The following is a 23,942-nucleotide window of genomic DNA, read 5'->3' as shown; positions in this document are numbered from 1 at the left end:
CTGCGGGGCGGGCTTTGGAGGCGGCGGCAGCAGCACCATCACCGCCTCTTGTTCCGCTTCCCAGGCCGTGCTCCAACTCCTCCTCCTGCCGTTTCCCCAGCCAGGCTCGTGGCGGGCGGGCGCCCCTTCCAACGCAGGTATATAGCGCTCGCGGCGAGGAGAGCAAGCCGAGCCGTTCTGGAGAGGCAATGCAGCTGAAGCAGCCGAAGAGAAGCGCAAGGCTTTCGGTGGCAACTCCAGCGGAGAGAAGTAGCCGATTTCAGCGGACACCCACCTGGGACACTGTCCATTCCTCCCTCGGGAGCTGCCCTCTTCGGTCTGCAGGGATCGGCCGGTGCGAAGTCCTGTTTTCTTGGCGCTTTTTGGGGGGTGTCCTTCGTTGGTCTAGTCTTTCATCTCGTGTCGGTGCCGGCTTTCTTTCCCCCCCTATTTTTAAATAATGCATCACTTGATCTTCTGTGGGAGACGCAAGCTAACACTGCTTTTACATTCGGAGAGATGGATGTAGCGTCTGCCTGCAGATCTTTAAAACAGCTGAGTCCCTTCCCTGGATCAGCTGGCCCACATGTCCCAAAAGATCCAAGATGCAGCTGCTTTAAAGAGTTGTAGACTGATGCTACGTTCGTGCTCTTGTCTTTGCTAAAGCAGATTTTTGGAATAGAACCCAAAGCATTCCCCAGCCCTGATTTAGGTATGTACATATGGAACATGAACATGGCACATGAATTAACCATATGCCTAAATATATATATATCCTGCCCTTATGATTTGTATCCTGTCCCTTATTACTGTATAAGTAACTCAAGGCTGCAAACACACATAATGCTCCTCTTTTTTCCCCACAACAATCCTGTGAGGTGGGGTGGGCTGAGAGAGATTGATTGATCTAAAGTCATTTAGCTGGCTTTCATGCCTAAAGCAGGACTAGAAGTCACAATCTTCTGGTGGTGTCTAGGCCAGCACGGTCATCACTATACCAAATTGACTCTCTAAGCATACAAGTGTATACTTTGTTTATAGATATGATTTGCATATACCCACCCATCCTAATGGTATACAATAATTAATACGTTTTTGGTTGTGGCAATGGCTCCTCCTAGAGGATGTTGATAATAGAAATATTTATATATTTCCAAGTAATTTAAATATGCCCTTTTAATTTATGTGATCAGTTGTGTTATTAATATTGATTATTGTGCTTTGGCTGTTGCTAGCTGTGTTGAGAAATGTTGCAGGAAGGATATTATTGCTTGAAACAAATAAACCTGTATGTATTTTCCTGAGAAATTGAAAAAGAAAACTATACATTTTGCCAATACAGATAGTCCTTGACTTATGACTACAGTTGAGCTCAGCATTTCTATTGCTACAGTTAAGTGAGTTGTGCCCCATTTTAGAACCTTTGACAAATTAATCACTGCAGTTGTTAAGTGAATCGTGTGGTCCTTAAGCGAATCTGGCTTCCCCCATTGACATTGCATGTCTGAAGCCACTTAGGAAGATTGCAAATGGTGATCACATGACCCTGGGACAGTGTAACTGTCATAAATACATGCCAGTTGCCAAGTGCCCAAATTTTGATCACGTGACCATGGGGATGCTACAATGGTCACAAGTATGAAAACCAGTCATAAGTCACTTTTTCAGGGCTGTTGTAACTTCAAATGGTCACTTAGTGAAAGATTGTAAGTCAAGGACTACCTGTAATATATTAACTTTGAGCTATGTAAATTGTTAAGTAAGTGACTATGATCAAGGCTTTCCCAAGACATTCCTTTGCAATGGGTAATTTTAATTTACTGTAAATTATCCTAAAGATTAACTTGTTACAACTAAGAAACCTTCAGCCTCCTAAAGAAAGAGGATGTGAAAAAAAACTAGATAAGAAGTTGGTTTAACTTTATAGGGGAGATGGGCAGCACAAAAACATAATACATAAATAAAAATAAATAAACCTGATAGTGTGTGAGTTGTCCATGTACTTTTTTTCCCCACAAGATGTTCAGAAGTGTGGTGTGCTTGTATGTTTTGCCATTCTTGACTTCTGGCAAATGCCCTGCAGATTTTTCACAATATTTTCTAAATGGTTTGCCAATGCTTTCTTACTAGAACTGAGAGAGAGATTGGCCCATAGCTCAAGAGCTAAAATAAAGGAGTCAAAAGAAAGTAATATATCCATTATAGCATTATATTGTGATGCCTTAAATAGAAAATTTCTCAGACTTGATGATCACCAGTTTTATACACTGTATAATAGATTTAGTAATACAAAGGTAAAATGGTTAAATAGATGTATAATATTTAATTATGTTTGTTTTGTTGGCTGGCTGAGATTGGCAAAATTCTGATCCGTCTATAGGTGTTATTGGTAGGTAGATGACTATTTTTTGTTGTTGTTAGGATGCCAAGTTTTTCTATAGGTGGAAGAGGGAAAGTGTGGAAATAAAGATAAATGTTGTTTTCCACTGATACCTCTCCATTAAAGTTATTATTGTTGTTACTGATTGCCATCAATTGTCTGCTACCATCCTGAAAGACACAATTTTAGTAAGCTAGTAGTGATGGGATCTTGTATTTAGTATTTATATATTAATGATTAATTGTATAATCATTACAATTATTGTAACTATTCTTGCAGTTCTAGACTGCTTACAATAAATACAGTAACCCATCTATAAAATATTCATAAATACGGTACAATAGTAGCCTGTTAAAATCACTGAACGTTATTAGTAATTTTTTGAAATTATTTTTTTTAAATTTAAATTTTTGAAATTATTTTTTTTTAATTTAAATTGTTAAAAAATTGCAGTCAAAATTGTTGTTGCTCATGGACAAATTTTTATATCTGAAAGGTCTCTTGGAAAGGACTGCTCTTTCTTTTTTACATCAGAGTACCAGCACATCTGACCTTGTCAAGCTGTTCTAAAGAAAGGGGCCTGCTACCAAGAATACCTCAAGCCCCGTTAGTAGGTATAATCCTTTATCCCCTGATTTTTTTTTTACAGGATGAGACTCCTTGTAGGGCAAACAGAGTCTATATGAAAAAGCTGATCCTAAAGGTAACATGTTTCCAAGCCGTAGATCAGTGGTTCTCAACCTGTGGGTCGGGACCCCATTTGGGGTCGATCGACCATTTCATGGGGGTCGCCAAGCAAGGCTGTCCGCCATTTTTTTTGTCTGCCATTTTTTCCCCTTTTCCGGCGGGTGCCTTACCTCCCTTGGGCTGGGCCAGCTGGTGGTCGGCCTGTTCCGTCTCTGCCGCTTGCCAGCTACGCCTCAGCCGGCGCAGGGGGCGGAACCACGCATGTGTGGCGCTCCCGGGCAGGGAAAGTCCTCGACTTACGACCGGTTGGGTAGTCCTCGACTTACGACCGGTTTAGTCCTCGACGTACGACCGGTTTAGTCCTCGACTTACGACCGGTTGGGGTCGCGGCATTAAAAAGGTTGAGAACCACTGCCGTAGATAATCCCAGCACTTCAGGTTGAGCCATAAACTTACTGGCAAACAATGTAGCTCCTATAGTATCAGTGTTGCTCTGTAAAACTGATTGGTCCCAATCAGCAAGTAAGTTGTGTCATTCTCTGCCTACGGAGTTATTTTCAAGGACAGCTCCAAGTAGTTGATAGAGGCAAGAGTGTGACTCACTGTCTTCAGCACCTTCTGGATTTTGCAGTTATTTTAAAATAAATCATTCCTCCACCGGATACGTAGTGGAAAAGAAATCACAATACGTCTCCTGAAATCTATATTTTAAAGATTTTAAAAGAATGCATTGGAACAGACTTCAGCTATCTGACAATTCCTTAGTGTACTAAGCCTGCATATCTTTACAGCAAGAGAGAGTGCTAGAATTGGGCAGGATTCAATGGAGTTTGAGGAAATATGAACAGGAAATAGTAAGATGCTTGGGCAGGAGAGTTTGATGATACTTTGCAATATGGCTTTATTCTGCCTGATGCTTTTATTGGGAGCTAACTTCCTGTGAAAATCACTGAAATTGTTCAGAACTGAAGCATAGTTCCAAAATCATTGTGCTTAGATCCTAACGAGAAACTCTTGCCTGTACTTTCTTTTTGCTAACTTTTTATTTTAAAAGTTTGTATTCGCATGACATTTCCGCATGGTTTGGATGAGAAATCCAATCCCAATAATTTATATATTGGAATAACTTTTAGATAAAAAACCAAACCACCCGAACAACTTAGTATATATTTAAATGCAACATGGTACTCAGCGTGACACATTTACTTGCTTTCAGACTAACATTGTCATTTCCCTCTCTCTCCAAATCTAATTTAGAGATACCCATCCCAACTCCCTGTGTGCTACAGGAAACTTTGTGATTTAGAGTCACCACAAAGCAAATAAAAAAATATGAAAACAAATCCTGTCATCCAAGCTGCCATTGACCTCACAGCTGGGGCTGTAGGTAAGTCTTAGGAATTGCTGTTTACATAAATCCTGTTAAAAACTGATAGCAGATGCTTTTATGCTCTTTAAACAAATCTCTTCTCTGGAGGTATAAGGCAATTCTGTTGACAGCAGTGTGAGTCCTAAAAGTGGCTTTTATAGTGGAGGGCACTAAAGGGGAATAATGTTTTGACCTTGTCCTGAATTATGATCTTCCCATGAAAATTGCTTCCCTTCATCTAACCCCTTCCTATGGAGGAAAAGTAAATGTGTAAGCATTTTTTGTCTAATAATTTCCCAACTGCAGCTTTTAATTTATTGAGCCCTTATTTCATGCTTACACAAGCATTTCAAAATATGTCACAAGAAAAGGTTGAGCAAAGACCGATTGGAGAGACAAGATAATCTTTGTTTTGTGTTGCATTCTTTGGTATATTTAAGTAGTGTGCTGGTTAGTCAACTGCCTTTTATTTGTTTGCTTTCAGGAATGCAGCAGTGTAGATGGCAGTATTGGTATTTCTCTATAGTGTCAGCTGTTACCCAGGTGAAAAGTGAAGACTGCCTATCAACCACAGACATAGAACAAGGCCTATCCTGGTTTGGAGCATAAGGCTCTCCTTGGTAGGGGGGCTTTCTCGCTCCGAGGCCAAGCAGTTGCTCATGGGAAGCCTATAAGCTAGAGAGACACACAAAATGCATAATACTTTAAAGTGAAAACCAGCTGTTTGTGTAAACTAGAGGAAAGTTTCAAATTTACTCTTGAGACTCCTTTCCTTCTGACGAGACCTGCAGAGAAAATGTTGCTGATATCAGAAGCCCCCTCCCCCCCAAAATGGGTTCTGATGCAGAACTGCTGCATTTTCCTTCTTCTAGGTCTGATCTGGGTGTGTCAGCGAGGCCAGTCTGAAATTAGTGGAGCTTAATAGCCAGCGTGCTGCCTGGGGAATTCTGGAAGCTGAAGTCCACACATCTTAGAGTTGACCAGGTTAAGGAATACTACTCTATTGTATATCTGGACAAAGATCCAGAAGTGGAATCTATAAGAAGCCGGTACCAGTATGAAAGTGAAATTTGTAGGCATCATTTAGCTGCTCGCTCGTTCTGTTCTTTAAGAAGAAGGGAGGAAAAGCAGGAGCTACAAATGCCCACATCTGCACTGGACCTAGCCCAGGGGTAGGCAACCTTGGCTCTTTTATGACTCGTGGACTTCAACTCCCAGAATTCCTGAGCTAGCCATGCTGAGGGGAAAGGGAGAGGTTTCCAAGCTCAGCCATGCTGGCTCAGGAATTCTGGGAGTTGAAGTCCACGAGTCATAAAAGAGCCAAGGTTGCCTACCCCTGACCTAGCCTCATCCAAGACAGAGCCAAGTTTGCACCTTGCTTGCATTTCTTAAGTCGGCGTAGTGGTCACCACCGTGGAAGAATAGGGTCTTTTCTATGTTTGCATTCAATTGTTAAAAATGATTGCCAAGAGCACAAAATAATTAATTTCAGCTGTAAAATGTGTGTTCTTGGATGCAAAGAATTGCTTTTTATAGTTCAAAGCATTTCACTTAGAAAAGCCTCCAGATTGACCTTCTTTGGTTCTTTGGTTTTGGAGGAGAACAAGACGTGGTTGTTCCAGCAAGCGGGACTGGCCTAGGGGATTTTATAGGGGTTTTAATTACTTTTAAATTTGACATTCTCAAATATTTCATTTTAATCAAATTTTAACTAGGTGTAATATGTTAGCTTTTTATCATTTGTCAGCCGCCCTGAGTCCGAAAGGAGAAGGGCGGGATATAAATACAATTAATAAATAAATAAATAAATAAACAATGGGAAGATAACTTTTTGCTCCCGAGTGTTTCTTCTGTTCAGGGTAGCAGGATGTCATAGGAGAAGTCACTCTCTTTTCTTTTCTTTTCACCATCTTAAGCTCCTCAGTGCCACTCCTGAACTTTTCCCGGCTTTTTTTTTTCCCCAAATCTGAGAAGTATTGTGCCTCTCTTCTACATCTCTAGAACATTGATCACTGAGCACTTCCAAGTTAGGAGAACATTAGCTTTCTTCTGTGCTTTCTTCAGAAGCAAAACAAGTTTGTGGTGGGATTCCTACTATTATATGTTGTGAACACGCGGAAATCCCATAATTCTTTCAGGCAACTTAATCTTAGAGCAAGCATCAGCAGCTGTTCCACTTTTTTATGATGGTACTGATGAGATTAGATTTAGATCACAGTTCTTTTTCATGCTGAGTGAGGCATTGAACTTTGGTTTCCTAAATCTGAGTCATAGCCACAGATGCCCTATGTGCTACTTTTCTAAACTGAGGCACTCCATATATCAAGACTCCCAGAATTTCTCACCAGCATGCCAAAAGCTGCATTGGCTGAGAAATTTTAAATTATTGTTCTAAAATAGCTAGACGCAAACAGATTACAGAAAGCTTGTACTACACCAGAGTTCCCCAACCTTTGCGGACTGGTGGCGGGGAGGGGGAGAGGAGATGGTTCTGCGCATGCGGCTGGCAAGCACGCACATGCGCAGCTCCATTTGCATGAGCGGTGGGCACACTGCTCGCCCAAATGGAACGCACATGCTCGCCCACTGCTCACATAAGTGGGGATGCGCGCGTGCTTGCTCACTGCTTCTGCGGCCCAGTTTTGAATGGCTCACAACCCAATAGTGGGCTGCAGCCTGAGGGATGGGGACTCCTGTACTACACTGATTCAGCTTATGATATTTGTGGGTACTCTACAGTGAGATTCACCATCTGAGACTGATAGAAACTTCATTCAAGTCCTAACCAAGGACCTAAGAATGATTAAAGTAATATCTAAAAATATAGGCAGTTCCAACCAGTTCCTAATTTTGTAAAATTAGGGTGTTCGTGTCTAATGAATTCAATATTTCCAGATACTGAAGGATTCCTTTAGGTTATGCTCCAATCAAAATTGGTATAACAACAGATTTTTTTCCATCAGTGTTCAGCTTTGATCTGCAAGTTCTGATATTCATATTTTTTCCCAATTGTTTTTCCTCAGTCATAGCATCATCCAAAATAGCAACATAAATGAACCAGACTTTCTTCTTTTCAATAAATGTTATATCAGGCATGTTAGTAACAAGATGCTTGTCTGTTTGTTTCTTAAAAGTCCCATAAAATGTTAACCTACTCATTTTCCAAAACCTTCTCAACTTGATGGTCCCAAATTCAAATTCAAACCTCTGGCAATGTTTCCAATGCTGTTTCTGGTAGTTTGTGAAATTTTGCTTCAGCCACTAATCAAATGGTCAATTGTGTCAGCCTTTTTACTACAAAGGCAATATTTGCTATTATTTGTAACATGTTACATATTCACCTTCACACAACTAGTTGGCAAAGTTTGTACTTGAGCTAGTAAAATAAAGCCTTCAGTTTCTTTCTCTAACACTCCTGATCTTAACCAACTCCATGTGGTTTTTTTTTTAATCAGCTTTTCCTTCTATATCTTTCATGTATTGACTTGTTCTTTCAATTAATGTCAGTTTCCAGTTGTTTCTTTTCTATACTCAGCCTTCACTTTTGCAACTTTCAAGAGCTGTCCTTGATTGAATGCCTTCAGCAAGGATTCTTGGCTTTTCTTAATGCAGCCATTCAGACCATGCTTTTTTTTTTCTCTCCACAGTTTGTTTCACCTTTGAAGCTTCTTCAATTCTTGGCAAATAAGAGCCAATCAATATCACTTTTTGGGTACAAAGCATGGTCCGATGTCATTAGTTTTCTTGTCTTCCAATTCAAGTCATCAGTATTATTATTATTTTGTGCAATTCAAGAGAGCATACATAATGCTCTCACTTCCTATTTTCCCCAAAAGCACCACTCTGTAAGGTTTTAATAAGTCCCTTATTTGAAAAAAACAACAACAATTGGGATAGTATGATTTTAATACATCAAGAGAGAGAGAGAGAGAGAGAGATACACATATATACACATATATACACATACATATACACATATATAAAGATTTCTTCTTCCCATATTTGGGCCAACCGGGTGCATCATAAAAAACACTTAAGATACACACACATATATATAAAATAAAAATGTATATGTGCCTTTTTTGTCAAGGATAATTTCACCTCCTTTTGCTTGAGAATGTCACATAATTGCAAAAAGAAAAAACAAAATCCAGCCACCCAACAACTCCCATTTCTAATGTTTTTACTTTCCTTTCTCATGTAGGAGGTACTGCCTGTGTGATAACCGGTCAACCATTTGACACCGCAAAGGTGAAAATGCAGACATTCCCCACCATGTACCAAGGGCTTGTGGACTGTTGTGTGAAGACCTATAAGCAAATAGGGTTCCGCGGCTTCTACAAGGGGACCACCCCTGCACTTGTGGCAAACATTGCTGAAAATGCCGTGCTCTTTATGTGTTATGGCTTTTGCCAAAATATTGTGAGGAAAATTGCTGGTCTAGACAGGAAAGCAAAGCTGAGGTTAGTGTATTATTCCCTCAATCGCTCTGCAACTAATAGAAGTTTTTTTTTTTAAAGTATCAGAGTTCAGAAGTAGAAGTGCAGTTCCCACACCAGAAAATGGGATCCTGTTGAAATAGAAACGCTGCTCCTTGATTCACACGTTTTTTTCTTTTAATTACATCTTGATTCTCCTCTGCATTTCTGGTACTTAGGACAAATGACAGTGGTTTAAAACAAAAATAGCCGTGGATGAAATCCTTAAGTTTTGATTAATTGAGCCATAAGCTTTCTCCAAATAATTCACTTAAATTAGGTAATGCGTCAGACAATATTCCAGGCAACCCAGCCTGCTACTATGGCTTTCCCAGTGAGATTGTTTTAAAGAAGAGTCTGCAAGAGCTACTTCTTTTGTCACATAGAAGAAACTCTGAAAATCTTTTCCTTGCCTTCTTATTCCTGAAGGAATGGCAAGAAAACTTGCTGTTTGTAACGTGGCACTTTCTGTCCTTACTTTACCTTAAACCAAGGATGGGAAGTTCACGGGCTGCACGTGGTCCTTCATCTGCCCCGGATTGAGCCACTGAAATTCAGTGGCAGAATGTCTGATTTGGGGTGGGGGGATGCTTTATCTTTTTTTTTTTTCAAATATATGAGTGGGAATGTAAGCAGGAGGCTTTTCAGAGACCTAAAAACATGTTTGCGATCCAGGTGCTGGAATTGGACAGCAGAAACTCAATTATGCAATTTCATCCTGTTTGGGGAGTTTCTTAAATAAGGATGGGAATAAAAGTGGCTTGCTCCCATTTCCACTGTACATCCCTACCAACACCTTGAAAAGCAGGTGAAAAATACTGAACTCTTCCCCTTCTGTGGATGTCACTATGTCATTGGATGGTTTCCTGTGACTCCCCAGAAAATCAGGAGGCTGAGTTGAGGTCCCCAATCTAAAGAAATTGCTCGCCTCTGTTTTAAACCATGGTTTGCTGAGGGAATCCTAAATAGCTGGCTCTATAACATGATAAATGATAAGGCATAGATTACAGTCACCGTGGCTAGAGTCATATGATAATTGAACCAAAATTCAAATCATATGATGGCTTTGCATAATATATAAACTACATCCATCCACTCTCTTCCAGCTTATCCAGACACTGATTTCTTTGCAGATGAGGTTTTTGTATTCCTTGCTAGTCAGATGTCTATAGCAAAGGGCGTTCCAATGAAAATCCAGTTGATAGATTTCAGGTCAGCAACAGGCAGGGAATATATTTTTTCCATATCGCATTTCTTAAAGAATTATATCTGGAATTTACCTGTTTGCGGCTGTTAGTCAATTGGCAGAATCATGTGAGGCTTCAGTAGATCCCCCATGGATCTGCTAATCTGACCTGTGACCTTTGACAAATATATGATTTTCTTTCAGAGAGTTGCATGATTAGATCACCTGTTTATTCGTAAGACCAATGAATGATTTTTTAAATGTTAATCATTGACAACATTAATTTCAAAAAATCCTAAAGTTAAAATTAAAATGAACAAAAATAAAATATATAATATCAGCTTAGCTTCTTTTAAAGCCAAATAGATTGCAAAACAGCTCTAGGGCTGCTAAGCTTGTGTGAAAGTTGATGAACTTAAGAGGGAGTATTAACATCCTTTTAATGCCTATGAGTTGCGCTAAGTTAAAGGATTCTTGAAGATGGATGCAGGACATTTGAAACTTTTGAAAAGATAGAATACTCAGGACAATAGGAAAACAAACTATAGAAGCCAACAGGAGCGAATGAATTCTGGAGTTTGAAAACGTTTGCAGGACTGCTCCATTTAGATCAGGGGTCTTCAGACTTGGCCCTTTTATGACTTGTGGACTTCAACTCCCAGAATTCCTCAGCCAGCATGCCTGGCTGAGGAATTCTGGGAGTTGAAGTCCACAAATCATAAAAGGGCCAAGTTTGAAGACCCCTGATTTAGATCATCCAGGCATCCAAGGATAGGCAAAGCAAAAATAGAAATACTGTGGAAATATGCTGGACCACTGAGCAATAAAGGATGGTGACTGAAAAAAATGGTTACAAAACTCTTATCACATCCCCAACTTCTTTCTTTCCCCTAATTTCATTACTGGAAGTGTTTATCACTGTTGACCAATTACCCATTGAAAACAACAAAAAGAGACTATGCTTACTTTAAAAAAGGAATATCTTGATACATTTTGATAGGCAGTAACATACTTGAAATTGTTATAGACCACTCTTTTCCTTTAATCTTGGTACAAAAAGACCCTTATCTATTATATTTATACAGTATCCAGTTTTACAGCAGGGAATTTAAAAGATGTTTCATTAAATCCAGTGTAGAAAGCATGATCATGGTGATAGGATGATTTATCCCATTAATTATACATATAAAATTCAAGACGGCGAGCATACCTAATACTCCTGCCTTCTGTTTTCCCCACAACAGCCACCCTGTGGTTCACTCAGTCAGGTGGGATGCTTAAAATGCTCCTTTGCTATCTCTTTCTAGAATTACTTGCAGCAGTGACTGAGTCAAGGCATGCCAGCCTTGAGCTTTATGTGATTTCCATATATAGTACAGGGGTCTTCAAACTTGGCCCTTTTATGACTTGTGGACTTCAACTCCCAGAATTCCTCAGCCAGGCACGCTGGCTGAGGAATTCTGGGAGTTGAAGTCCACGAGTCATAAAAGGGCCGAATTTGAAGACCCCTGATATACTAGATACATGTTGTCTTTTTTGCAGCGACCTTCAAAATGCAGTGGCTGGCTCCTTTGCTTCTGCCTTTGCCACTTTGGCCCTCTGCCCTACAGAGCTTGTGAAGTGCCGCTTGCAGACCATGCACGAATTGCAATTATCTGGGAAGATAGTGCAACAGCACAAGTAAGTAATTCGTCAGCCTCAACCCTGCCTGCCTTTTCCAGGTTTGGAAGTGATGTGACCCTTTTAATGAGTTTATTTCTCTGTACTTAACATGCGTGTATTTTTTTTTTTAAATTATGTTTCTTATATTTTTTTTATTACATTTTTATTGATTTACTGTTTTTTAAATTTAAATTAAGAATTTTTCACAGAGTAAAAGATAAATGGAAGGAAAGAAGGAAGGGGAAAAAACAAAAATTAGGAAATAGAATCACTTCCCATCTTTTTCCCCAATTTGAGTTATAATCATATAGCCCCTCCTCTTAGATATTATACAAGTCTCTTCAGCCCTTCATTTAGTCTACCTAAATGAGGGAATAATTTAGTGCAGGGGTAGGCAACCTTGGCTCTTTTATGACTCGTGGACTTCAACTCCCAGAATTCCTGAGCCAGCATGGCTGGCTCAGGAATTCTGGGAGTTAAAGTCCACGAGTCATAAAAGAGCCAAGGTTGCCTACCCCTGGTTTAGTGTTTCTCTCATGACTAGATAATTTGTGCCTCACCGGATGCAAATGAACTGCAGCTTAGGATCTGTCCAACATCTACCACAGTTTTCCTGTTTTAAATAATAGGCAAGATTCCTAGAAGCTTAATCACTGGCAATTAAGATAAAAGTTTTTTTTTAAATCAGGGATTAGTAGTATTTAGACATCTATAATCAAAAATTTGTACCAAACTACTTCTGACATGGGTTTTTGAGAAACACACAGCTTAATTTTAACTATTGATATGGACTGTGATTTGACAGTACTCCAAGACAGGAACTAGACATCTTTGGAAGCAGTTTTTCCAGCTAGCTTTTCCCATCATTAGCTGGCAACCTATGTTTATAATAATATTATTTTTCTTCTCCTAGTACAGTTTGGTCAGTAATCAAAAGTGTTCTGCAAAAGGACGGCCCCCTCGGCTTCTATCGTGGTTGGTTCAGCACTTTACTACGTGAAATTCCAGGCTATTTTTTATTCTTTGGAGCTTATGAATTCAGTCGGACCTTTTTGGCATTCGGAAAACCAAAAGAGGAATTAGGTATGTCTGCGCTTGCTAACAATATAATTTCTTGTCTTGAGATAAATACAGCTTCTTTTAATCCCACCCTTGCTGACTTTCGACCCCAAAGGATTTCTACATAATAAAAAAAATCTTGCGGCCTGCTCAAAATGTTCTCATATAAACACAGTAGCTTTAAATTATTTATTTATGGCATATCACACATAGACTAGCAGCCTTAAAGATTATTATTATTATTATTTTATTAAATTTATATCCCGCCCTTCTCCTTGCGGACTCAGGGCGGCTAACAATCAGATAAAATACATAAATAACATTACGATTTAAAAATTAATTAAAAAGGAAATATTTAAATTTAATTTAATTAAAATATAATTAAAACCCCTCTGAAAGTTTCCCCTAGGCCAGTCCCGCAAGCTGGAACAACCATGTCTTAAGGGCGCGGCGGAAGGAAGGGAGATCAGGGATCACCCTGATCTCTGGGGGCAGTTCATTCCAGAGGGTGGGAGCTCCCACAGAGAAGGCCCTCCCCCTTGGGGTCGCCAGCCGGCACTGTCTGGCTGACGGCACCCTGAGGAGACCCACTCTNAATATATAATATCAGCTTAGCTTCTTTTAAAGCCAAATAGATTGCAAAACAGCTCTAGGGCTGCTAAGCTTGTGTGAAAGTTGATGAACTTAAGAGGGAGTATTAACATCCTTTTAATGCCTATGAGTTGCGCTAAGTTAAAGGATTCTTGAAGATGGATGCAGGACATTTGAAACTTTTGAAAAGATAGAATACTCAGAACAATAGATAGGCCTGGAAAACAAACGATAGAAGCCAACAGGAGCGAATGATTCTGGAGTTTGAAAACGTTTGCAGGACTGCTCCATTTAGATCAGGGGTCTTCAGACTTGGCCCTTTTATGACTTGTGGACTTCAACTCCCAGAATTCCTCAGCCAGCATGCCTGGCTGAGGAATTCTGGGAGTTGAAGTCCACAAATCATAAAAGGGCCAAGTTTGAAGACCCCTGATTTAGATCATCCAGGCATCCAAGGATAGGCAAAGCAAAAATAGAAATACTGTGGAAATATGCTGGACCACTGAGCAATAAAGGATGGTGACTGAAAAAAATGGATACAAAACTCTTATCACATCCCCAACTTCTTTCTTTCCCCTAATTTCATTACTGGAAGTGTTTATCACTGTTGACCAATTACCCGTTGAAAACAACAAAAAGAGGCTATGCTTACTTAAAAAAAAGGAATATCTTGATACATTTTGATAGGCAGTAAGATACTTGAAATTGTTATAGACCACTCTTTTCCTTTAATCTTGGTACAAAAAGACCCTTATCTATTAATGATATTTATACAGCATCCAGTTTTACAGCAGGGAACTTAAAAGATGCTTCATTAAATCCAGTGTAGAAAGCATGATCATGGTGATAGGATGATTTATCCCATTAATTATACATATAAAATTCAAGACGGCGAGCATACCTAATACTCCTGCCTTCTGTTTTCCCCACAACAGCCACCCTGTGGTTCACTCAGTCAGGTGGGATGCTTAAAATGCTCCTTTGCTATCTCTTTCTAGAATTACTTGCAGCAGTGACTGAGTCAAGGCATGCCAGCCTTGAGCTTTATGTGATTTCCATATATAGTACAGGGGTCTTCAAACTCGGCCCTTTTATGACTTGTGGACTTCAACTCCCAGAATTCCTCAGCCAGGCACGCTGGCTGAGGAATTCTGGGAGTTGAAGTCCACGAGTCATAAAAGGGCCGAATTTGAAGACCCCTGATATACTAGATACATGTTGTCTTTTTTGCAGCGACCTTCAAAATGCAGTGGCTGGCTCCTTTGCTTCTGCCTTTGCCACTTTGGCCCTCTGCCCTACAGAGCTTGTGAAGTGCCGCTTGCAGACCATGCATGAATTGCAATTATCTGGGAAGATAGTGCAACAGCACAAGTAAGTAATTCGTCAGCCTCAACCTTGCCTGCCTTTTCCAGGTTTGGAAGTGATATGACCCTTTTAATGAGTTTATTTCTTTGTACTTAACATGTGTGTATTTTTTAAAAAAATTATGTTTCTTATATTTTGTTTTATTACATTTTTATTGATTTACTGTTTTTTTAATTTAAATTAAGAATTTTTCATAGAGTAAAAGATAAATGGAAGGAAAGAAGGAAGGAAGGGGGAAAAAAAAATTAGGAAATAGAATCACTTCCCATCTTTTTTTTCCAATTTGAGTTAGCCCCTCCTCTTAGATATTATACAAGTCTCTTCAGCCCCTCATTTAGTCTACCTAAATGAGGGAATAATTTAGTGCAGGGGTAGGCAACCTTGGCTCTTTTATGACTCGTGGACTTCAACTCCCAGAATTCCTGGTTTAGTGTTTCTCTCATGACTAGATAATTTGTGCCTCACCAGATGCAAATGAACTGCAGCTTAGGATCTGTCCAACATCTACCACATTTTTCCTGTTTTAAGTAATAGGCAAGATTCCTAGAAGCTTAACCACTGGCAATTAAGATAAAAGTTTTTTTTAAAATAGGGATTAGTAATATTTAGACATCTATAATCAAAAATTTGTACCAAACTACTTCTGAGATGGGTTTTTGAGAAACACACAGCTTAATTTTAACTATTGATATGGACTGTGTTTTGACAGTACTCCAAGACAGGAACTAGACATCTTTGGAAGCAGTTTTTCCAGCTAGCTTTTCCCATCATTAGCTGGCAACCTATGTTTATAATAATATTATTTTTCTTCTCCTAGTACAGTTTGGTCAGTAATCAAAAGTGTTCTGCAAAAGGACGGCCCCCTCGGCTTCTATCGTGGTTGGTTCAGCACTTTACTACGTGAAATTCCAGGCTATTTTTTATTCTTTGGAGCTTATGAATTCAGTCGGACCTTTTTGGCATTTGGAAAACCAAAAGAGGAATTAGGTATGTCTGCGCTTGCTAACAATATGACTTCTTGTCTTGAGATAAATACAGCTTCTTTTAATCCCACCCTTGCTGACTTTCGACCCCAAAGGGTTTCTGCATAATAAAAAAAATCTTGCGGCCTGCTCAAAATGTTCTCATATATACACAGTAGCTTTAAATTATTTATTTATCATACATAGACTAGCAGCCTTAAAGATTACTGCTGATTAAAGAAAAAAAAGCCCAATCCAAATTAGGTGAAGAAGAACCAGTGTCCATTCTTTCCTTCAGTTCCTGACCTACACAAAAAACAACAACAACCTAACAGCAGCCAAGTCAGAGAATTAGCAGAGAATTGGGCAACTTAATAGCCAACACACCCAAATAATGTTTCAAGTGATTTTCATAACTCACCAATACACTGTACCTTAAACAAACATGTTTACCTGCTTTAGTAGGATACGGGAGCTGTTTTGTTGTTTTTTTTTACAAAATTGCGGGTTGGGGGAAATCACTTGGGGTATTTTTTTGCTATCATATTACAATATGCTACAATATATTAAGCTCCTGCTGCTTGTTTCTATAGGTCCGGTTGCATTGGTGCTCAGTGGTGGCTTTGGTGGCATGTGTCTCTGGATTGCTGTTTACCCAGTGGACTGCGTCAAATCTAGGATCCAAGTTCTTTCCATGGCAGGAAAACAGACTGGCTTTATGAGAACTTTTGCAAGTGTTGTCAAGAATGAAGGTTAGAATATGAGAGAGACTAATGAGCCCATGGGTGACGGTATCCCTTAACTTCTGCAAAGCCACAGCTGTCAGCTGTCCCCTATACTTTTTTATGAGGGGGGGGAACAAAACAAATCTGGCTGTTTTCCAGAGAGCACTTACTTGGTTTTCACAGGTGATGGTCACATATTTATTTTCGGTGGCATTAGGTCGTTTCTCTCTTCAAAATAACATGTGCCTGGACCACGTATTTCGCTAAAAAGAACCAGCTGGTTGTCAATTTACATCTGTTGGTGCTGCTACTCATTTTCTATGTAATGACAGGAAGTTAAATTGCAGGGCCAGATTAGGATAGATTATCAGCATGATCAGATAACCATTACTTTTAGGAATGATGGTTGAATACAGCCAGAAAGAAAAAAGTAAGACCCTTTCAAGGCCGAGGTTGGCAAAAGACTAGAAAGACAGGATTTAAAATGTTACTTATTACTACATAAACCTGAAATAGCGCTTAGGAAGTAAATGTAACTTAATCGTGGACTGTTGTAGGACAGTTTGCCTGTTTGTGAATGTGTATAGTCACGGTAACAGGATGTCGATTTCACTCATGCTAATTCATGGTTTGTTGAATAAAGCAGTTGGCTGAGTTTACAGAAGAGATTAAATCACAAAACAATAATCCACATTTGAATTTAGTATAATATGTAAACCCAGCTCCTCTCTGTCTCCATCATCTCATGCCCTTAGAATGATTAGATAATTAGTCTTTAGGATCAACCTCTTTTTACATACAGCGGGCTTTCCTGACCTGCCCCCTTCAGGTTTGGGCTGCAGCTCACATCATCCCCAGTAATGTTCCATATCACAGCACAGTAATCCAAAAGCAAATCGTATTGTGACTGTTTAAGGCTCTAGAATAGAACAAGGGTTCCTAAGTGAAGGACAAATAATGTGTATGTCATCATGCAAATGATGCAACTTACATATTTGACTTAAATATGACTTTACATAATTACATTATTTGTATTATATCTACCTATACTATACTTTTTATAAACTGTACACTCATTTCAGCTGTTGTTCAGATTCCTTCTCTTGCACTTAGCAGCCTTCTGGTCTAATTTTCTGTAAGAAAGTTAAGTTGCATAACCCGTGAATCCATGATGAATTTAACCCCTTTAAGATATAATTAACCTATGACACTGGTTCTCAACCTGTGGTCCGCTATCATAAGAGAGGGTCCACAAAGCCTTGAAGAACTGTTATGATTTAAATCTTGAGTTAAGTCTTGGGGGTCCATGGCCACAGTCCATGACCACAAAAGGTGAAAAAAAAGATTGAGAACCACTGACCTATGATAGTCACGGTCCAGATAAAAATTTAGATTTATTTTTCCTTTCAAATGCACTATCTCCAAATCAATTGCAAGATAGATTTATATATATAGTTTTATTATTAATATAACCCAGTCATTTCAGTCTTACAATTTCTTCTTTTATTTTTCGAACAGATTAAATTGCTTAAGAGATTTTTGAACATTATCAACATGTTAAAGTAAGGTAAAAAATTTAGATAAGGAAAAAATCATCTGATCAACCCAAAAATATATAACAGTGTCTTCCGAATTTGCAGGCAAGCTGAAATTCCTAAAAGTTTAGCTTTTGTTGGATTTCCTTCTTCAGTTTTAAATCAGTGCAATATAGTCTGAGTTTTTTAAAAAAGTGATGGAAATGAAATTCTAAGGTAGTTTTTCTAATGCTTAATGTCTTCCTCATAGGTGTGTTTGCCTTGTACTCTGGACTGAAACCTACGATGATCCGTGCATTCCCAGCCAACGGTGCCCTGTTCCTTGCCTATGAATACAGCCGTAAACTGATGATGAACCAGTTTGATAGCTAGAACTTTTATCACAGACTGACATCATTGGAGTATGTGTGGTCACCACAGCAATTGCCCAAGTGTGAGTGACAGATTTTAAAATCTGAGAGTGAAATGACTGCGATTTTTTTAAAAAAATGATTTCAGTAAAAATACTGTATTTTCTAAATGTTGTGTGGTTTGTGGATTTATACATCTAGATCAGCACTGATACTACATGATCTTATAAGGGATTTTAATTACTCACTTCTGTAGAAATTTTAGGTATGGGACTTTAAAAAAAGAATATGCTGCAATACCAGTTAACTGTAAGTTTGCAACATAAGTGACTGCACTAGAAGTATCTTAATATTCTGGAAAGCTGAGCAGGAGGTGCATTGCAGAGTAGTTTTTATAATGTTCCACATTAGTTAATTTATATACAACTCTACTTATTGGTGATTTGATTTTCACACAACAGAGAACACTGGGAAGCACTTTACACATAAACTGACTTTAAAAAATCACTTGTAATCCAGTACCCAATATTTCTCTATAATGTTCCATGTTCCCAGAATGTAATGCTATTGCTCTAATCAGCATTCTGTTGATTAATCAGATTTTTTTTCATTTTCTAATGACATATAATCTACACAAGTCTAAACATTTCTCTTAAAAGGTATTAATATAATCTGCTGTGTTTAGCTATAATCATATTTCTTAGTTGTAGCATATTATTAGTAGCGATATGGACAACAGTTGGCTCAACCTCTATAACAATGCTTTGGAATGGAGTGATATTGTAGTCTGCATTTAGCTCACTGATACTGCATCTGAATTCAACGTACAGAACAAGCTTTTAGCTGAAACTCAATGTATTTAACAATATCCTTCACAAATATGCATGTTACCAACTAATTTTAGATGCGTCAAACATCTTGGAATACAGTAGTAGCAAATTCCGCATTACCTGCTAATTTTGGAAAGTCAAAGTAGCATTAATAACTTATTAAACACTAGATAACTTTTTTCAAAATTGGCAGCTTTAAGATGTGCAGACTTCAACTCCCAGAATTCCCCAGCCAGAATATTAGCTGGAGAACTCTCGGAGTTGAAGTTCATACCTCTTAAAAGTTGACAAGTATGCAATACACTGCAATAGATTGTATAACAGAATATCTAATGTTGCTTGACAGGTTTGCATACAGATGATTAGAAGGACTGGCAATATTTCAGAATAAAAATACAGCATATGATTTTTATTGATATTAGATGTTAAACCTGTCCTTACATATTACACAAAATTATTTCCATACTGTACATTTTTCTGATGCTGGTATACCATTTGACCTATGCTTCCAGCTACCAATTTTATCATCAAAAATTATTTTTCACATTATCTATTCCAATGTTGGGCAGCATAGTGTAAATGAAATTATAAAATTATATAAATCATACATTAAAACTAGGAGAAGCATAGAGGGAAAGCATTTCATTCCTTCAGGATATTGTGCTGATAATATATATGAAATGACAAAACATCAAAATGGAACTAATATAAAGCTGCTAAACTGGAATTCATGAACAAATATTATATTGTAACTAGATCAACAGGTAGAATTTCTAGCTTGCTAAAGAAAACATGAAAGGTTTTTTTCTAAGGAAAAATTTGGGGAGGTAATGTAATCACTTACATGCATTATCTATGGTGAAGGAGCCATCATCATCACATATCATAAATTCCAGCCATTTTAAAAACAATGAACTCCTGCTGCAACTTTTCCTAACATGATATTCTCCATACACAAACCCCTATCCTGCCTGGAAACTGAATTGTGAATTTAAAGCCTTCCCAGTCAATGCAAATTGTGAAACTAACTGTTGGTACAATGTTGGGAGTTCCCACATGTGGGATAAAAATTATAAAAAATATACTAGGTCAGAAACTCAGTAAAAGGCCACTGGAATGCAGAGAGGTAGGAAAAGCAGGTAGAATCTTTGCTCTCCAACCTTGGGGCATCATGGCTCACACATGAATCTGATGAATCTGGCATCAGAAGCCATTACAATATAGTTAAGCCACATCTCCAGACTCCCAGTCATAAACTGCTATTGGAAATTGGCCAATAACCCAGTCATTTTGGGGGGATAGAAAGATAAAAGATTTTTAAAAGGTCAGAATAAGATAACGAAGAACTTGTGAACTTGCTACTGAGTTTACATAGAGGGGTAGGGAGCAGTAAAACTCACTGAAGGCCCTTTAATTTTCTTACACAGAATCCAGATGGCAAAATTAATTGTTGTAATCATGATAGTGCACTAGGCATTAGTTTTATTTTTACATTCAAGGTGATTCTGAACACTGAGAAGGAGTAGTGTCAAAATACAATTCCATACCAGGTGCAAAACCAGGTTACTAAATGATTATGCAATTCCCAGTTAAGTCTGTTTCTGCTTGCTTCAGTCATGGGTCAGTGAAATTTAACTCCACAGCAAAATTATCTCTGAACATCTTCCACATCTTTGGCTTGTTTAAGTTATCGATTTCATTTCTTGTGAGGAAAAGTCTAGGGAAAAGAGAAAAAAAAACAGTTCTCTAATGTAAATTATTTAAGCTTTTGCATAGAAGAGAACAAAATAGTTTTTCTAATAACTTTAGCATTTTCAAATAACTTTTCCCAGAAAAATATTCAGCTCTTCAGCTATCCTTTGGTTCCCATTAAGAATGCACATGCCTGCCTCTTGTGCATGGGTAGTGCCATTGTGACTCTGCAAATGCTATCATTCACCTCCAAACATTACTCATAGAAAAAATGACAGGTGTGTCATATCTAAGAAAGCTGAATTTTCAAACACATAAAACTCACACTTTCATGAGTATTGGCATTTGGCAATACTCATTTATGATGATGATGACACAAATTGATGCAATTGGGAGGGAAAAGCGTATAAATGCACTCAAATAAGTAAATATAAATAGTTTGAGAAGAGCATAGTTTGGGAAAAGAATATAATAGCTTGAATGCAAAATAAATTCTAGTCAACGTTAAATGTATTTCCAAACATTAGCAAACAAGCAATATGAAACAGCTTAATAGTCTAAAGAAAGAGAGAAATATCACTTGCAATGGAAATTATCCCCTTGCTTAAAAGCACTTAGGTGCCACCCTAGTATTTTGTATCTCCTACATGGCAAATAAAATTATCTGCAGTGACAAACCGAATGGTACCATTGAGGACTTATTTTCAAAAAAAGTTGTGAGCTTTTCTTAGAGACTTAGTAAGCTTTATAAATCCATTAAAGTAAAAACAGTAATACGAACATCCCTCTACATGGTAGAGGCATTTTTTTAAAGCTGGTATTCTCTAAAGAGTTGGCTCATACTAAGCAATATTAAAAGGCAGGCCCCCTTTTCTCTATAGACTATCCATAAAAAATACACAACCCCATAGAAATAAAGAAATGCTGGTCTCTTTCTGTGGAGACTTGAGCTAGGTTTCTGTAATCTAAAGTCTTTTATACACTGGCTCATAGGTCTGGGTGCATTTTGGCTTTCTTTTCCATGTGTACTTTCAAACATATAACTTACTGATAGTCATGTATAAAAGCTGTATGGAACCAAAAAAAGAAAGCACAGCCATCGTAGCCTTTTGGAATATCCTACATTTTAAAAAAAGACAAGAAATACAGTTAATGCTACTTGGATAAAACATCATCACAGCCAAATCATAGAAAGAACTGAAATCGACTTCCGGTTTGCCATCGCGGTGTTGGCAGACGCATGGAGATGAGTTCCGTCTTCAGTGTCCGGTTTTATCCCGCTGGGGGACCCTGGAAAGGGTCGAAAGTCACCCTGTAGGGGCGATGAGCAAGGAGAGGGCCCCCGTTTGATAGCGGAAGGGCAGCAGCCCTTCCGCTTGATCCAGGGCAGCTTTCCAAACCGGCGTGGAAAAGACCGGCCATAGCAATATGGCTTGTCATTAAGCTGCTGACAGCTGAAGTCAAAGCTACAACCAAGCACATTTAAAGCAACACGGATGAAACTGGGTGAGATTTGATCTTCTCTTTAAGACTTTAAATATTTTTCCTGCAAAAGCTGCCCAAAGTATTTCTCCCCCTGTGAGGAGAGAGGGAAGGGAATTCTTACCCCACCCTCTAAGAATAGTAGCGATTGACTACCTAGGGGAAAAGAGCAATTATAAGAACAATTCTAACTTAATTGGATGCATATACCTTTGAAATCTGGAAACTAAAAGTTTTCCTATCCTTATTGGAGATAATGGCTTTTATTTAAAAAGAAAAGAAATAAACCTTGAAAAACTATTATTAAAACTCGGGATCTAAAAAGTTTTAAATGGCATTGGTGACATCTTGTGGCGAAATATGCTATTACAATTTGTTATTGACTAAAAGAGACTTGGCTGGAAGCCCAGAAATTAGAAAAAAACCCTCTCGACCTTGACATACCACCTGTGAGAAACACAGCTGTAAAGAAGGAACTGCAAGGCAGTTTATCTGGCCTGTTTGAACTATGAAGATAAACCTTTATTGACTTTCAGAATTATATGTGGGAAATTGTTTTCCTATTTCTTCACACGAGAAGTCTTTGTTACTACACGAGATGATGGAATACTTTGGACTATAAATTCTTACCTGCCAAACAATTTTTACTATAAGACTATCCGCAACATGTGAAATAGATGTCACACATCTAGCTACAAAAACTATTTTTAACATTTGATTTTAAAATCCTTAATTTAATATATTATCAAGAGAATAGGGATGGAGATCAGGAAAAAATCCTTTCTATGTTGAAATCAATACATGAAACCATTCTTTCAGCATGTAACAAGATAAGAGACAACATAAAGGAACAAGATGCCAGCTTAAATATACAGACCCAGATTTTGACTACAACCAAAGACCCAACAATGCAGAAAGCAACAGGAGAAATGGAACAACTAAACATTAAGACAGAGGACCCAACTGACCAACAGATCCAGCCAACGGGGAAATTAGAAAAGAGAGTGAAAACATTGAAAATGGAAAAGATTTTTTTCATAAATCAGAAGAAAATTGAAGAAAAGGAAGAAGAACAGACTGAATGGAAGATAAACTTATTAGGACAACTGTGGGAAACTGGAATAATGGCAAGGTGATCAAAGAAATATAATGGGGCTAGTTTTTCCAAAAAAATTGTAATTAAATGGTTTTTCTTAACTCAAATAATATACATAATAATAGAGAGAGAACTGTTTGATGAATTAAAAGTACTGACATGGATGGTTAGTTGGCAAAGGAAAAAAGCCAGAGTAAGGCTGAAAGAAACTAGGGTTTTGATTTATTAGGGGGGATTTTATACTATTGATTAGAAGGCTGAAGATGGTCGAATATAGATAATTTTTTTAGAAAATAAAGTAATATTATAACTGAATATTTATTTATTTATATTTGGATTTATATCCCGCCCTTCTCCCGTAGGACTCAGGGCGGCTGACAATCTATTTAAAATACATACAAAACAATACAAATTTAAAATTAATTAAAAGGAATATTTAAATATTTGTCGAATTTTAAAATATAATTAAAACCCCCCTAAAAATTACCCTAGGCCAGTCCTGCAAGCTGGAATA

The 23,942-nt window shown here is 38.1% G+C and overlaps 2 protein-coding genes and 1 long non-coding RNA gene across 3 annotated transcripts in view; 2 read left to right on the top strand and 1 right to left on the bottom strand.

Moving 5' to 3' along the window:
• The first annotated feature begins 105 nt into the window (after positions 1-105).
• Positions 106-4,373, top strand: LOC107289855. The gene is made up of 3 exons (XR_001548934.1): positions 106-334; positions 2,856-2,973; positions 4,304-4,373. It is a non-coding gene; the product is annotated as an uncharacterized LOC107289855 (long non-coding RNA).
• Positions 4,374-4,377: 4 nt separating this feature from the next.
• Positions 4,378-18,444, top strand: SLC25A15 (solute carrier family 25 member 15). Its single transcript, XM_015818671.1, has 6 exons — positions 4,378-4,433; positions 8,620-8,878; positions 11,622-11,759; positions 12,655-12,824; positions 16,312-16,470; positions 18,229-18,444. The coding sequence occupies exons 1-6, from the start codon at positions 4,379-4,381 to the stop codon at positions 18,348-18,350; spliced, it is 903 nt and encodes a 300-aa protein (XP_015674157.1). The 5' UTR covers position 4,378; the 3' UTR covers positions 18,351-18,444.
• Positions 18,445-20,618: 2,174 nt separating this feature from the next.
• The window catches only part of LOC107289875 (phosphatidylinositol 3,4,5-trisphosphate 3-phosphatase TPTE2), a 28,853-nt gene continuing 25,529 nt past the window's right edge, over positions 20,619-23,942 (bottom strand). The window contains exons 17-18 of the mRNA XM_015818699.2: positions 21,899-21,969; positions 20,619-20,875 (exon numbers count right to left, since the gene is read on the bottom strand). Coding sequence (XP_015674185.2) covers positions 20,773-20,875; positions 21,899-21,969 — 174 coding nt within the window. The 3' untranslated portion in view covers positions 20,619-20,772. The remainder of the gene's footprint in view (positions 20,876-21,898; positions 21,970-23,942) is intronic.

The sequence above is a fragment of the Protobothrops mucrosquamatus genome, unplaced genomic scaffold, assembly GCF_001527695.2.
Source record: "Protobothrops mucrosquamatus isolate PMUCROS unplaced genomic scaffold, P.Mucros_1.0 scaffold778, whole genome shotgun sequence".
Taxonomy (NCBI): domain Eukaryota; kingdom Metazoa; phylum Chordata; class Lepidosauria; order Squamata; family Viperidae; genus Protobothrops; species Protobothrops mucrosquamatus.
The sequence above is the reverse complement of the archived record's forward strand: the minus strand, read 5'-3'. Positions and strand labels throughout refer to the sequence as shown.